Below are 13,164 nucleotides of genomic sequence, written 5' to 3' on the forward strand. Positions count from 1 at the left end.
CTCCAATTCTGGGCATGTGTATTCATTGGCTGGTGGGACGTCTCCATCCCTGGCTACCTCTGTCCATCCCCAAAACTCCCAGAGTGGTCCATCGTGCAAAGGTTACATCTTGCTGCATCTTCATTTAGCCACCTATGTTTCTGAGCATCTTCCCTCACTGCCTTGCATCCTCTGACATTATCTCAGGAGTCACCTTGACAAGGCAGGCCGTCAACCTTGCCGTAAGTGATGGGCCTCCTGCGACAAGCACGCCCTGTGAATATTCATGCCTTCCTCAGAAAGAAAGAGACCCTTTCTTGAGCCCACGCCCTGGCATTACCACGTAAGGGCTTAATGACACTTTTGGCAGCTTTTCAGCCTTTGCTTTTAGAAGCGAGAGAGAACCTTTTCCCGGTATCCTCCCCATGGGGAAGCGCAAGGGTGAGGTCAGAGCATCCCACATCTCCCGCCGAAGGCCACTCCAGCCTTGCAAACCCAAAGCAAAGAAGCGAGCCAAAGAATTTCCCTCCTGGGAGGGCAATACTTTTGTTTTTAAAGCAGTTATCAATTATGGGACAGCAGGATCCACCACCTCAGCTATCCACCCAGTGAATTATTCTAGTGCATGTTTAGATGGCATTGCTTAATGCTGAAGGAGAATGCTGTATATAATTTAACAACTCTGAAAGACAGAAATGTCTGAGAGCAAAGACAGGCTGGTCCAAACAAGAGGCTATGCCCAAGATGTCCTCTGATGTGAAGATGTTGCCTTTAGGCTGGCCTTCTCCATGCTGAAGGTAACATCATTAGATACAGAATGGTGTGTTTGGCCAGAGGAAATGCTACCAAGGAAAAACAGTTGACCAAAACCCTTCAAGGTGGTCTGCTCTCAATGACATCTCAAGGCTTCAGCTGAGCACCACATCCCACATCCCAAGTGCGCATGTGAGCTGGTGATCTTTCTATGGCTACATCTGTGTACTTACAGAATCAAAATGCAGGAACTTTGATAGCTGATGCAAATTCAGCACACAGCTGCTTTGATCCTGGCACAAGTCGTCTTTTTTGTTTTAGTGCTAATTTGCAAGGTATATTTCCCCCCTGTAATAAATTATAAGGATTACTGAGATGATGGGAAACATCCTGGACAACTTAACAGGACCAGTTTTTATCATCGTTATTATTGTATTATTAATTATCGTTATTATTATTATCATCATCGTCATCGTAGCTCTCGCCAAACAACTCACCACAAGACGTTCTTACCATATAGACCTGTCTACCTACATCCAGAGGTCTAAGATCTAGAGTATCTTAATGGTTGCTGCTCTGTCTACTTACCCTCCCCTGTCTTACAGAACTGGCTCTCGCCAAGCTACTCATCACAACAAGACGTTTTTAACACAAGTGCATTTTTATTCACAAGACGTTTGTCCTTCTCAGGTTGTTTGGGAGCAGTGTGTACAAAAATACACATAGAATATAAACTAGTATGACCGTTTCATGGAAGTAAAACGTGTCCCTCATGAGATGGTGGTTTCTTCTAATGTTCTGGATAGCAACCCATCACCTTCCACCTTCAGTTAGCGTCCCTACCATCCTGATAAATAAGGGAAACTCCACAGAGATCCAGTCCAAACCATATTGATGACAGGCTCCGCTTCTGGTTCTTTTGCAGAGGCAGCTGGATTGTATCCATGTTTTACCTGCTTGGGAAGAGCTTCTCATAAGCCTCCTTGGGGTATCCAGTATTACTGATCCGGTGTGGCTTCTGGCTCGTGCCGGGCTAGCCAGAACCTATAACCTCTGGGCTTGGGCTTCGCGTGCTGCACTACTGACATTGGGACCCGGATGGTGTCAAGGCCATTCACCTGCAACACACAAGGAGGCAGAGATAGGAGAGGGGGTCCAAAACAAAAACCACAGTGGTCTGGGGGGAAAGGCAGCAAGACCTCTTGTGCATCTTGAATTTTATACCATGCTTGTATCAGCCACCTAAGCATTTTCTTTCAGGAGAAATAGTAGTTTCTATAATAAACATTCTATATATATGTCCATCACCTCCTTCTCTTGAATGGACCAGAGGTAATACCTCTAAGCTGTGACAGGGGAAAGTAAGACTATTTTGGAAATCTTTTGTTCTATCAGATTATGGCTAGACATTTCCCGAATGGCATGGGGATAGAGGAGCCAGCATGGCATAGTGGTTTGAACACTGGACTACAACTCTGGAGACCAGGGTTCAAATCCTTGCTCGGCCATGGAAGCCCAGTCGGTGAACTCTGGGCAAGTCATACACTCTCAGCCTCAGAAAGCCCCATGATAGGTTTGGCTTAGGGTCACATAAGCCAGAAACAACTTAACGGCATACAATGAGAAGGAGGAGAACAACGACTTAAACAAGATGGCCCTGCGACCCCTTCCACCTTTTATGGTTCTATCTTCTTCCACCTTGGATTCCCACTACTCTCTACCTGCCCCTCATTATGGACTGCAGAGGAGAATCCCACTTTCCTCTGTGGGTTTGTAGTGTCAAAAACTACTGTAGTAACCCCTATACAACTTCATTTTCTTTTCCACAGACCAGCAATTCAATACGCTAAAAGAAACGTGAAAAGGCTGCCAGGATTAACAGGCTTGGAAATAAAAGGGGTCAAGTATGAGGACAAGGGCAAAGGACATGAGCAACAGTCAACTGAAGTAACTCCACAGTACTGGTATGTACCAAAATAAATGTATACAGAGGAAAAACACTGTGACAGATAGCCATACAGGGCTGTTTTTCACCTGTATCAGTGTTTTTCATCACACAAAGAGATTGTTTGTGAGTTCCTGCATGGCAGCTTGGCACTGGACTGGTTGACCCTTGGGGTATCTTTCACCTCTACGATTCTATGTCCCAGCATTCATCGCCACTGTCTCTGCCAGCCAGCACTGATGGAAATTGCAGTCCAACAACATCTGGAAAGCTCTATGATTCCCACACCTCCTAACTGCTCATATGTGGGATTTTGGATTCTGAGCTCCAAGGCTACCCAAAGGAGACCTATCTTTCATGATTACCATCCATCTGGATATGGCACCATGTACTTAACAGTCCTATAAACTGGGACAGGTAAGATGTGGGTCTGACAGAAACTGTTCTGGAAAGAGACAGCAGTCCTGATGTGCATGTTGGAAGCTAGCCTTACCGTGACTTCGCACCAGTATTCGCCCAGTTCTGTAATGGGCTCATCTGGCAGCTTCAGCGTATGCGGAGGCACCACAACCCGGAGCTGGCGGGAAGAGAACAAAGTGTTATTGCTGCTGTCTGCTTCAAATGGGACACTGTTCGGAAAAGGCTCCTTCCCCATGGAAACCTTTAAGGTTACAGACTGCAGAAACCTCATTTTAAAATATGATGTATTATTAGGTTAAGGCTTGAATAATAAGAAGGGAGTATATATATATCCAATGTAACAGAACAACAGACAGGCAATTGGAAGCCGTAGTTCCCCAGTTTGTTTACTGATCCTTTCATTGCTGTTTTAGTAGTTAGTTAATTTGTAGTTTAGTATCATCTGTTGTCACCATATATTTGTTTTAGCTATATAAGAGTGAGTTGTTTTGATTTGTCATTGTTACTGTTACTGTCCTGGCTTCTGTTTGTATTAAAGAATACACGCTGCAGAAACCTCAACCCAGCCAACAAAAGAGTATCGTTCCAAAACGCTCTTTTAAGAGCCACCATTTCCCAACTATTCCTTACCAAGCCTTCTCAACACAGTCTAGATCCAGACACTTTTAGCCCCAGTTTGGACTTTTCGGAAGCAGGAAAAAACAGAAGTTAAAAACAGCAACACTCACGTTTCGGAGGAAATGGCGGGCCACGATTTCTTTGGTCAGCTCAAACTGGTCACATTCATTCACACCAATCTCGAGGTTGCAGTTTCGCAGAAACCGGACAGTCTACAAAAGATTGGGGGAATGAGAGAAATCATTTCAAGTTAACCTGCCAAAAAACTTCACTAATTTAACCATGGGGGGAGAGTTTAATAAACAGCCTCCCTTAATGGATATTCCAGTGAAAGGGTTGTACTCCTACACTTCCAGTCTTGAGCTCAGGGCTCATTTGCAGTTCTTTAGGACACAAAGGGCACACTCCAGCCGCACTACTGAAGGTTGCCCTCTCTGAAAATGTAATAATAATAAATACATTGATAAATAATAAAGAAACTGTAATGGTGCAATGTGCAGCAACTTACCTTCACACCAGTATGAGTCTGGAGTTTTGGCAGCTTCCCTTCCAGCCGTAGCTGGAGAATGAAAAACAGAAGAGGCGCATGAAGCCAGTGTCACGTTATGGATTTTTTGTTTTAATATGGTGTGTTTACTAGAGATATAAAGGTAAACAGCATTCTGCCACTCACTTGTTTCTCCTCCTCAAATATTTTTAGGTTCTCAGGAGAGGCGTACACAGCTTTGTCCCCCGCAAGAAGCTTGTTGCGTCCAAAAGACTTGTCCACAGAGACAACATCGCCACGGTTCCCAACACCTGGAAATGTGACACACAGTACATTTTTCGGTATAGCACAGCCTTTACCCAGTGGAAGATAATTCTCTGCCTTATAAATTATAAAAGAGCAGAGTCTTATCCCCTATAGTTACAACACTTCCAGTTCAACCCACCCTCCACGGTTTGCGTCAGGATGAGTTTCAGCGGCTCCTTGGGGCTATGTTTGGTGTCCTCCACCAAACGGTAGACGCGGAAACGGCGGTGCTTGATGCGAGGCTGCCGGCCTTCTTTGCTGAGGGGCACCTTCCACCATCGCTCCACGATGACCGTTTCCTGAATGGGAGAGAATGGGAAATGTCAGTAATTCGGCCATTGCTGGGCAGCACTTGCCTTGGTGGGATTTGAGGCTTCTTTAAACACTGCATCTATACTGTGGCAATAATAGTGCAGTTTGATTCCACGTGTAAGTGCTGTTGTTGCGTGCCTTCAAATATTCCCCAGTGTCTCCCTATGGTCAAATATTCCCCCCAATGTCTCCCTATGGTCAAATATTCCCCAGTGTCTCCCTATGGTCAAATATTCCCCCCAATGTCTCCCTATGGTCAAATATTCCCCAGTGTCTCCCTGTGATCAAATATTCCCCCCATGTCTCCCTATGGTCAAATATTCCCCAGTGTCTCCCTATGGTCAAATATTCCCCCCAATGTCTCCCTATGGTCAAATATTCCCCAGTGTCTCCCTATGGTCAAATATTCTCCAATGATTCCCAATGGCCAAGTATTCCCCAATGTTTCCCTATGGGCAAATTTTCTCCAATGTTTCCCTATAGGGCAAGCATCCCCCAATGTTTCCCAATGGGGCAAGCATCCCCCAATGTTTCCCAATGGGGCAAGCATCCCCCAATGTTTCCCAATGGGGCAAGCATCCCCCAATGTTTCCCTATGGGGCAAGCATCCCCCAATGTTTCCCAATGGGGCAAGCATCCCCCAATGTTTCCCTATGGGGCAAGCATCCCCCAATGTTTCCCTATGGGGCAAGCATCCCCCAATGTTTCCCAATGGGGCAAGCATCCCCCAATGTTTCCCAATGGGGCAAGCATCCCCCAATGTTTCCCTATGGGGCAAGCATCCCCCAATGTTTCCCTATGGGGCAAGCATCCCCCAATGTTTCCCTATGGGGCAAGCATCCCCCAATGTTTCCCTATGGGGCAAGCATCCCCCAATGTTTCCCAATGGGGCAAGCATCCCCCAATGTTTCCCAACGGGGCAAGCATCCCCCAATGTTTCCCAACGGGGCAAGCATCCCCCAATGTTTCCCTATGGGGCAAGCATCCCCCAATGTTTCCCAACGGGGCAAGCATCCCCCATTGTTTCCCTATGGGGCAAGCATCCCCCAATGTTTCCCTATGGGGCAAGCATCCCCCAATGTTTCCCTATGGGGCAAGCATCCCCCAATGTTTCCCTATGGGGCAAGCATCCCCCAATGTTTCCCTATGGGGCAAGCATCCCCCAATGTTTCCCTATGGGGCAAGCATCCCCCAATGTTTCCCAATGGGGCAAGCATCCCCCAATGTTTCCTTATGGGGCAAGCATCCCCCAATGTTTCCCTATGGGGCAAGCATCCCCCAATGTTTCCCTATGGGGCAAGCATCCCCCAATGTTTCCCTATGGGGCAAGCATCCCCCAATGTTTCCCTATGGGGCAAGCATCCCCCAATGTTTCCCAATGGAGCAAGCATCCCCCAATGTTTCCCTATGGGGCAAGCATCCCCCAATGTTTCCCAATGGGGCAAGCATCCCCCAATGTTTCCCTATGGGGCAAGCATCCCCCAATGTTTCCCAATGGGGCAAGCATCCCCCAATGTTTCCCTATGGGGCAAGCATCCCCCAATGTTTCCCTATGGGGCAAGCATCCCCCAATGTTTCCCTATGGGGCAAGCATCCCCCAATGTTTCCCAATGGGGCAAGCATCCCCCAATGTTTCCCTATGGGGCAAACATCCCCCAATGTTTCCCTATGGGGCAAGCATCCCCCAATGTTTCCCTATGGGGCAAGCATCTCCCAATGTTTCCCAATGGGGCAAGCATCCCCCAATGTTTCCCAATGGGGCAAGCATCCCCCAATGTTCCCCTATGGGGCAAGCATCCCCCAATGTTTCCCAACGGGGCAAGCATCCCCCATTGTTTCCCTATGGGGCAAGCATCCCCCAATGTTTCCCTATGGGGCAAGCATCCCCCAATGTTTCCCTATGGGGCAAGCATCCCCCAATGTTTCCCAATGGGGCAAGCATCCCCCAATGTTTCCCAATGGGGCAAGCATCCCCCAATGTTTCCCTATGGGGCAAACATCCCCCAATGTTTCCCTATGGGGCAAGCATCTCCCAATGTTTCCCAATGGGGCAAGCATCCCCCAATGTTTCCCAATGGGGCAAGCATCCCCCAATGTTCCCCTATGGGGCAAGCATCCCCCAATGTTTCCCAACGGGGCAAGCATCCCCCATTGTTTCCCTATGGGGCAAGCATCCCCCAATGTTTCCCTATGGGGCAAACATCCCCCAATGTTTCCCTATGGGGCAAGCATCTCCCAATGTTTCCCAATGGGGCAAGCATCCCCCAATGTTTCCCAATGGGGCAAGCATCCCCCAATGTTCCCCTATGGGGCAAGCATCCCCCAATGTTTCCCAACGGGGCAAGCATCCCCCATTGTTTCCCTATGGGGCAAGCATCCCCCAATGTTTCCCTATGGGGCAAACATCCCCCAATGTTTCCCTATGGGGCAAGCATCTCCCAATGTTTCCCAATGGGGCAAGCATCCCCCAATGTTTCCCAATGGGGCAAGCATCCCCCAATGTTCCCCTATGGGGCAAGCATCCCCACAACACACACAAACGCCCTTCCTTCCCCGAGTTTTATGCTTCCCTCACCAGCGGAGCCGAGAACCGGAGCCCTCGCTGCTGGGGCTGAAATAAGGACGGCGAAACTGCTTGGAGGACGCCCCGGGCGGCCCGCCTCAGCCCCGCCGCCGCCATTACCGCTTTGGCTTTTTCGCGCACGCGCCTGACTGACTATAGGCCTCACTAGGCCGCGGAGAAGCCTCGACCTCGCGTGGCTCCGCCCACCAGGTTGGGTCGACCCCAAGGCGGGCGGAGAAGGAAATCGAGCACCCGGCTCGAGCGCCCTAATTAGCGAACAAAGAAAAAGAAAGCAAAATAAACACGATTTTAAAACGCATAGTGGTTTTGTGTGTTTTCTTGGGCGAACTGGGAAATTAAGAGCGTGAGGCTCCGTGGGTGGCTTGTAGGCCCCGAAGCCTCGGCCTCGCGTAGCTCAGCTAACCGGGTTGGGTCGACCGCAGGGCGGGGAGAGAGAGGACCCGGTTAAAACGAGGATAGGATTACAGCTATGGAATATATAGAAGGGTATTCAATAAACTGCCTCTGCACATGCAGAAAGTGCTTTTTTAAATTCCTCCTCTAAATGTAGGCCATAATTTAGACCAAAATGCAAGACAATTGTAGGATAAAATTTAGCCAAAAATGTAGGACATTTTAAAAAAATGGTGGACCTTCAATGTTGTACATTTTTGGCTAAGTTTTATCCTACAATTGTCCTGCATTCAAATTAAATTATGTCCTACATTTTGTCCCAGTTTATAGTAGAGAATTACGGCAACCCTAATAATGTGTGTTTTCTTGCAAGGAGAAAGACAAGACAGTTATGGGGATGTGCAAAACTTGGTTGAACCTCCATAGAACAAAGGTTGCTTGGTGGTTGTTGTGTGTGCCTTGAAGTCATTTCCAGTTTATGGGGAAAGTAATGCAACTATCACAAGGTTTTGAGGGGGCTGAGAGAGTGTGACTTGTCTAAAATCACACAAGACACACAATGCAATATGGGGCCACTTCCCTCCTGGGAATTGAAAGCAGGACTCAGAATTCAGTATCCTTCCAAGGCAAAATAAAATAACACAAAATAAAGACATTAGAAAGTCCCTGATATAATGAAAGTAGTGGGGATGCAAACTTCAGCAAGTCGGACAGTGACTAGATGGATAAAAGATATATAGCCTGGTTGTTATATTTTATTATTTAATGTTAATATGTATTAATATGTCATATGTTTGTAGAACATACACCATAAGCAGGTTTTATTTTATTTCACCTTTAAACTGATCATATGTACAGCACCAAGTAAATTTACAGCTCTTTATAAAGCTTAATAATAAGGGAGAGACCACAAAACAGATCCAGAGGTAGCTGTGTTGGTAAAGTACAACACCACTCCAAATCCACAAAACAAGGATGCCTTTACTGGCCAGCCAGAATGCACAAAATACATGCTGCAAGGTTTTTGAATCTCCACTGGCTTCATCCTCAGGCCAAGGTGCTAAAAATCATACAGGAGATGAACCCAAATGACAACGATGTTAGTCATATGCCTGCATTTTCTCAAGATGTTGTTTCCAGTTTATATATTTCATTTATTACGGCGAATAGCTAGCATACAGTTCAGATGGTATGGAAGTAATATTTATGTAGGCAGGATTTTTCCTCCCATTGCTCAAGCTTTATTGCATTGTTTATTGAAAACTGAACACTGAAAGTCTGTCTCTCCAGCCTGCCATCACCTTCCTCCTAATGCCAATGCTCCTTAAAAAACAAAACCCTAACCCTCTCAACTTTTGTTGTGTGTTCGAGTCACTTCTGACTTATGCCGACCCTAAGTCGAATCTATCATGGGTTTTTTGCTTTGTTTAGATTTCTTCATTGCCTTCTTCTGAGGCTGAGAGTGCATGACTTGCCCAAGCTCATCCAGTAGGTTTCCATGGCTGAGCAGGGATTCGAACCCTGGTTTCCAGAGTCATACTCCAAAACTCAAACCGCTACACTGGCTCTCCCTGCAACTAGGCAGAGAATAAGGTGAAAAGTTGGAGGGTGCGCTATGCAGGTGTAAAATGACTTTGTAAAATAGGAACCTGACACTCTGCAGAAATAATTCAGATCGAAACTGCTTTAACTAGCATGGCCCGGTGCTATGGAATTCTGGGATTTGTAGTTTTGTGAGAGCTCTGGCGTCATATTCTGTCCCAACATAAGCCACCTTGAAACCCACCTTGGAAGAAGGGCAGCATTCGTAAAATGAAATAAATTCAATCAATAAAATTCATTCAATAAAGGCATTATTGAAATACATTCAATACAATACAATGAAATGCAATCCACCAAACTCCCAATCCCAGGATCCCATATAGCATGGAGCCATGGGCGTTAAGTGATGTCAAACTGCTTTATTTCTGCAGTGTGGATGCAGCTGCCTTTGTTGAGATGTGGGGGGGGGGGAAGCTTGTGGAGGGAGGCATGACCTGTCACAATTGTGGCCCTGGCATGTGTCACAATGGCCACCTTGGGCTACTTAAGTGGCTGTGGGTGGCTAAGCCTCAGCACTCATGCTGCCTAAGGGAGGAGGAGGAGGCACCACTGGTCAAAGAAACACTGCAGGTCCAGCAATCCACAGACAGGCTTTCCCTTCCTTGGGGGAAAAAAATACCAGAACTACCTTTCTCCCATCTTGTCCCCCATCCCCAATTTCTGGTACCCTCTAAAAGGGTCTGCTTTCATCGCTGGCCGAAATGACACCTTTGGACAGCAGGTAAGGGCTTGCCCAAGGGTTTCTATGGGTGAATTCAAACCCAGAGTCCTAGTTCTATATTCAAACCACGATTTCACACTTGCTTTCTCCAAGGCTCACAGGGGAGGATACAGTCCTTCAGGTAACTGGGAACTGAGCCATTTCAGAAGTGGCTTTTCTAGATCATTTCAATGCTTTCCTTCCACCAGCTCCGCCGTTGCCCTGCTTGACAGCTTGAGTCTCCGGCCCCGTTACTGCCTGCAGTGCTCCTGAGTTCAAGGGCGGCTGCCCAGACAGGAGGAGGACCAACCAAAGAGACAGCGGAGGCCTAAAAGAAATATACAAGGTAAACCAAACTTCTCCTCGGACTTGCATCTGGTCGTTAGCGCAGGTTGTGTATCGCTTATCCAAAATGCCTGGGACCAGAAGCATTTGGGATTTTGGAATATTGGCATATAAATAATAAGAAATCTTGGAAACAGGACCAAAGTCTAAACATGATATTCAACGATGTTTCCTATAGACTTTAGGCACATAGTCCAAAGGTAGCACTATATAATTTTGTCCATGGAACAAAGTTTGGGTCAACTGAACTATGAGAAAGCAAAGGTATCCTGATCTGAGCCGTTAATGAAATTGGAAGGTTCAGGGTTTTTGGGTACTGGGGAGCTTTAGGGTCAGGTTCCTCTATTTCATACAGAATATACATTTTGATTAGGCTGGAGAATCAGTTTTGTCCTCTTTCCTGAATTTTCTTTTGAATGATCATCAGGCAGTTTAGCCCCTCCAAATCACACACAACCCACCATTGCCAAAACATGTTAAAACACCCAAATCTGACCTCCACAAGAACCCCAGAATCCCATACTGCCCCCATATACCTATTTTCCTCTACAGTCCTTCCCAAAATGGCAACCAGATGTGATATTGTTTCCTATCGCCATTTTGAGATGCACAGGAAAATTAAAATACGGTACTTGAATTTACGAGGGAGGTGTAGGGGAAATGGGCCCACGTCTGACGAAAAAGGCAGCCAGGTGCAAACTCTGGCTGCTTGTAGCTGCCACTGTTGTCATCCCCCCACCAAATAATTTTACTAATGACTTACTACCCCAAAATTTCACCTGTCATCTCAACAGGCTGGGAGTCTCACGGTTTTCGCCAGCGATTGCCAGAGTCCCAATCAGCACCCGATTCAGTTGGACTTCCATTTTGCACGGGGCAGCCAAGGCGTCACCCATTGGCACGGCCTCCTCCGTGGGCACGCACTCTTCCTAGACGCACCCCGCCTCGTCCTGGACTTTAACAGCCGTGATAGGTTAGTGGGAAAAGGGGGTCAAAGTAGGGGGACTCCCCACATTTGTACTAAGGTGCTGCATGACCTGGTATCCTTAAATAGCGATGTGTAATACACATGTTTATTTCAGGTATGTCAAGAAAGCTATGTGCTATAAGCTGTGGTTCCCAGACTCTAGTCCTCCGGGTGTTTTGTACTGCAGTTCCCAGAAGCCCCAGCCAGCTTAACCAAGAGTAAGGAATTCTGGGAGCTGGACTCCAAAACATCTGGAGGACTGAAGTTTGGGAATCACTGTACTATAGCGTCCAGGTGCAGGGATAAGGCACATTTTAGTTTAGGTGTGCACAACAAGTTTCAAGCTCTCATGGAAAGTATTATATACCTGCCAACACTTCATTGATGAATACTGTGACAGCTGTGAGCAAGAATGTGGTCAAGATGGCAAAAATTATCAATGCAAAATAATGCAGAAGCTAAGGGAGGATGCAGTAGTTTGCTTTTGCCAGAGTCTACTGGGAAGATTCGCCCCTCTCCTCAGCTGGGATGCAAACTATTGATGCATGTTGATCTCAGTTTGAAGCAACTGAAGCAATATCCCCCTTCTCTAGGTAATGGCAGCATGTTAAGAAACAGAGGTGTCTCCCTAGACATTTGCTTCTATGGGGGACAAAGGGAGAAACTCACAAACCAAACACCCCAATCTGGAGGGACCACACTTTGCCCATCCCTGTCCTCTGTGCATGAATTGCTTTTGAGGATGGTCCAAAACAGTATACCTCAGAAACCATTTAGATATACACCATGAACTCTGAAAAACCTAATAGAATGCTTACTAAGAAGCCTTATGTCTGTACCTTGTGACTGCTTCCTCTCTCCAGCCTGGCTGCAACGCTGGAATACGTAGAAGAAAAGACGGAGGCGGATCAGGTGTTTGTGAACTTCCACAAGTCTCGGCGCGACCGGGGTAAGGATGTTCCTTCAGGCAGCAGGCTCTGCTTCTTTGTACCAAACTCAGTTGTGTTCTTTTTAGCAGTCCATGGTGTCTCTTCCTCAGTATCACATTTCACACAAGCCCATTTTCTTCCTGCCAGTTCTCTACCCTGTCTAGCTTTCACATCCATACAGAGAAATCAGAAATACTATGGCCTGGAAGAGTCTGACTTGGGTATTTAATGATATATCTTTCCACTTGCGGATCTTATCTAGTTCCTTCATAGCTGCCCTTCCTGGGATTATTAACTAAGGTATTAAAACTAGACCCTGGTCTTTGGTTTTCGGTCATTTAAGATTACCAGATCAGACTCCAGAAGTATTTACATACTTTATACATAAAGTAGAAAGCATGTAGTATCTACATACTACATATGTAAATACTACAGCCTTTATTTTAGGGAAGGACTTACTATACCTTATTCTGAAGAGCAACTCAAACGTAGTCTTGGACAATATAGACCAGCAGTTTCTTCAGATACACTTGCATGGACGTGTTCTAACCCTATACCTTTCCATCCCCAAGGTGACTTACTACGGGCGTTTGGCTTCCTGGGTTTTGAACTTGTGCGACCGGACCACCCTGGCCTTCCTCCCTGGGAGGATACCCTCTTCATGGTCTATCCCATGGAACGAGAACCCTGCCCAGAGAAGGAGCAGGAGACCCTGAAGACAAGCCTGTTGAAGGGCCAGGATGAGGCTACACTGTTGGACAGTCTCCTTGAATGAGCTCTCATGGGCACAAGTCTTAGATCTGTAATGCATTAAAAGTGGCATT

At 46.7% G+C, this 13,164-nt stretch overlaps 2 protein-coding genes across 2 annotated transcripts; one reads left to right on the forward strand and one right to left on the reverse strand.

Moving 5' to 3' along the window:
* Positions 1-1,374: 1,374 nt before the first annotated feature.
* On the reverse strand, positions 1,375-7,837 carry MRPL9 (mitochondrial ribosomal protein L9). Its single transcript, XM_089483186.1, has 7 exons — positions 7,396-7,837; positions 4,648-4,807; positions 4,389-4,513; positions 4,224-4,274; positions 3,826-3,927; positions 3,171-3,254; positions 1,375-1,850 (listed from the first exon to the last, which is right to left on the reverse strand). Exons 1-7 carry the CDS (start codon positions 7,498-7,500, stop codon positions 1,731-1,733), a joined length of 747 nt encoding a protein of 248 aa, XP_089339312.1. The 5' UTR covers positions 7,501-7,837; the 3' UTR covers positions 1,375-1,730.
* Positions 7,838-10,100: 2,263 nt separating this feature from the next.
* Positions 10,101-13,162, forward strand: LOC149301825 (ornithine decarboxylase antizyme 3-like). Its single transcript, XM_089483593.1, is given in 6 exon segments — positions 10,101-10,120; positions 10,309-10,369; positions 10,371-10,445; positions 11,239-11,417; positions 12,275-12,360; positions 12,913-13,162. Coding segments are annotated over 6 exon segments (624 nt in total). The 3' UTR covers positions 13,116-13,162.
* Positions 13,163-13,164: the final 2 nt, after the last annotated feature.

This window comes from Sceloporus occidentalis, unplaced genomic scaffold (genome assembly GCF_023333645.1).
Source record: "Sceloporus occidentalis isolate IW3139 unplaced genomic scaffold, rSceOcc1.0.p SCAF_20, whole genome shotgun sequence".
NCBI classification, from domain to species: Eukaryota; Metazoa; Chordata; class Lepidosauria; order Squamata; family Phrynosomatidae; genus Sceloporus; species Sceloporus occidentalis.

What these genes read in the sequence shown, in the direction of transcription:
- MRPL9 (XM_089483186.1), bottom strand. Translation starts at nt 7,500, where the DNA reads ATGGCGGCGGCGGGGCTGAGGCGGGCCGCCCGGGGCGTCCTCCAAGCA. An exon ending in TATTTGAGGAGGAGAAACAA is followed by an intron (nt 4,275 to 4,388) that starts GTGAGTGGCAGA and finishes TTCATTCTCCAG; the next exon opens with CTACGGCTGGAAGGGAAGCT. An exon ending in CCCGCCATTTCCTCCGAAAC is followed by an intron (nt 3,255 to 3,825) that starts GTGAGTGTTGCT and finishes TCTTCCCGCCAG; the next exon opens with CTCCGGGTTGTGGTGCCTCC.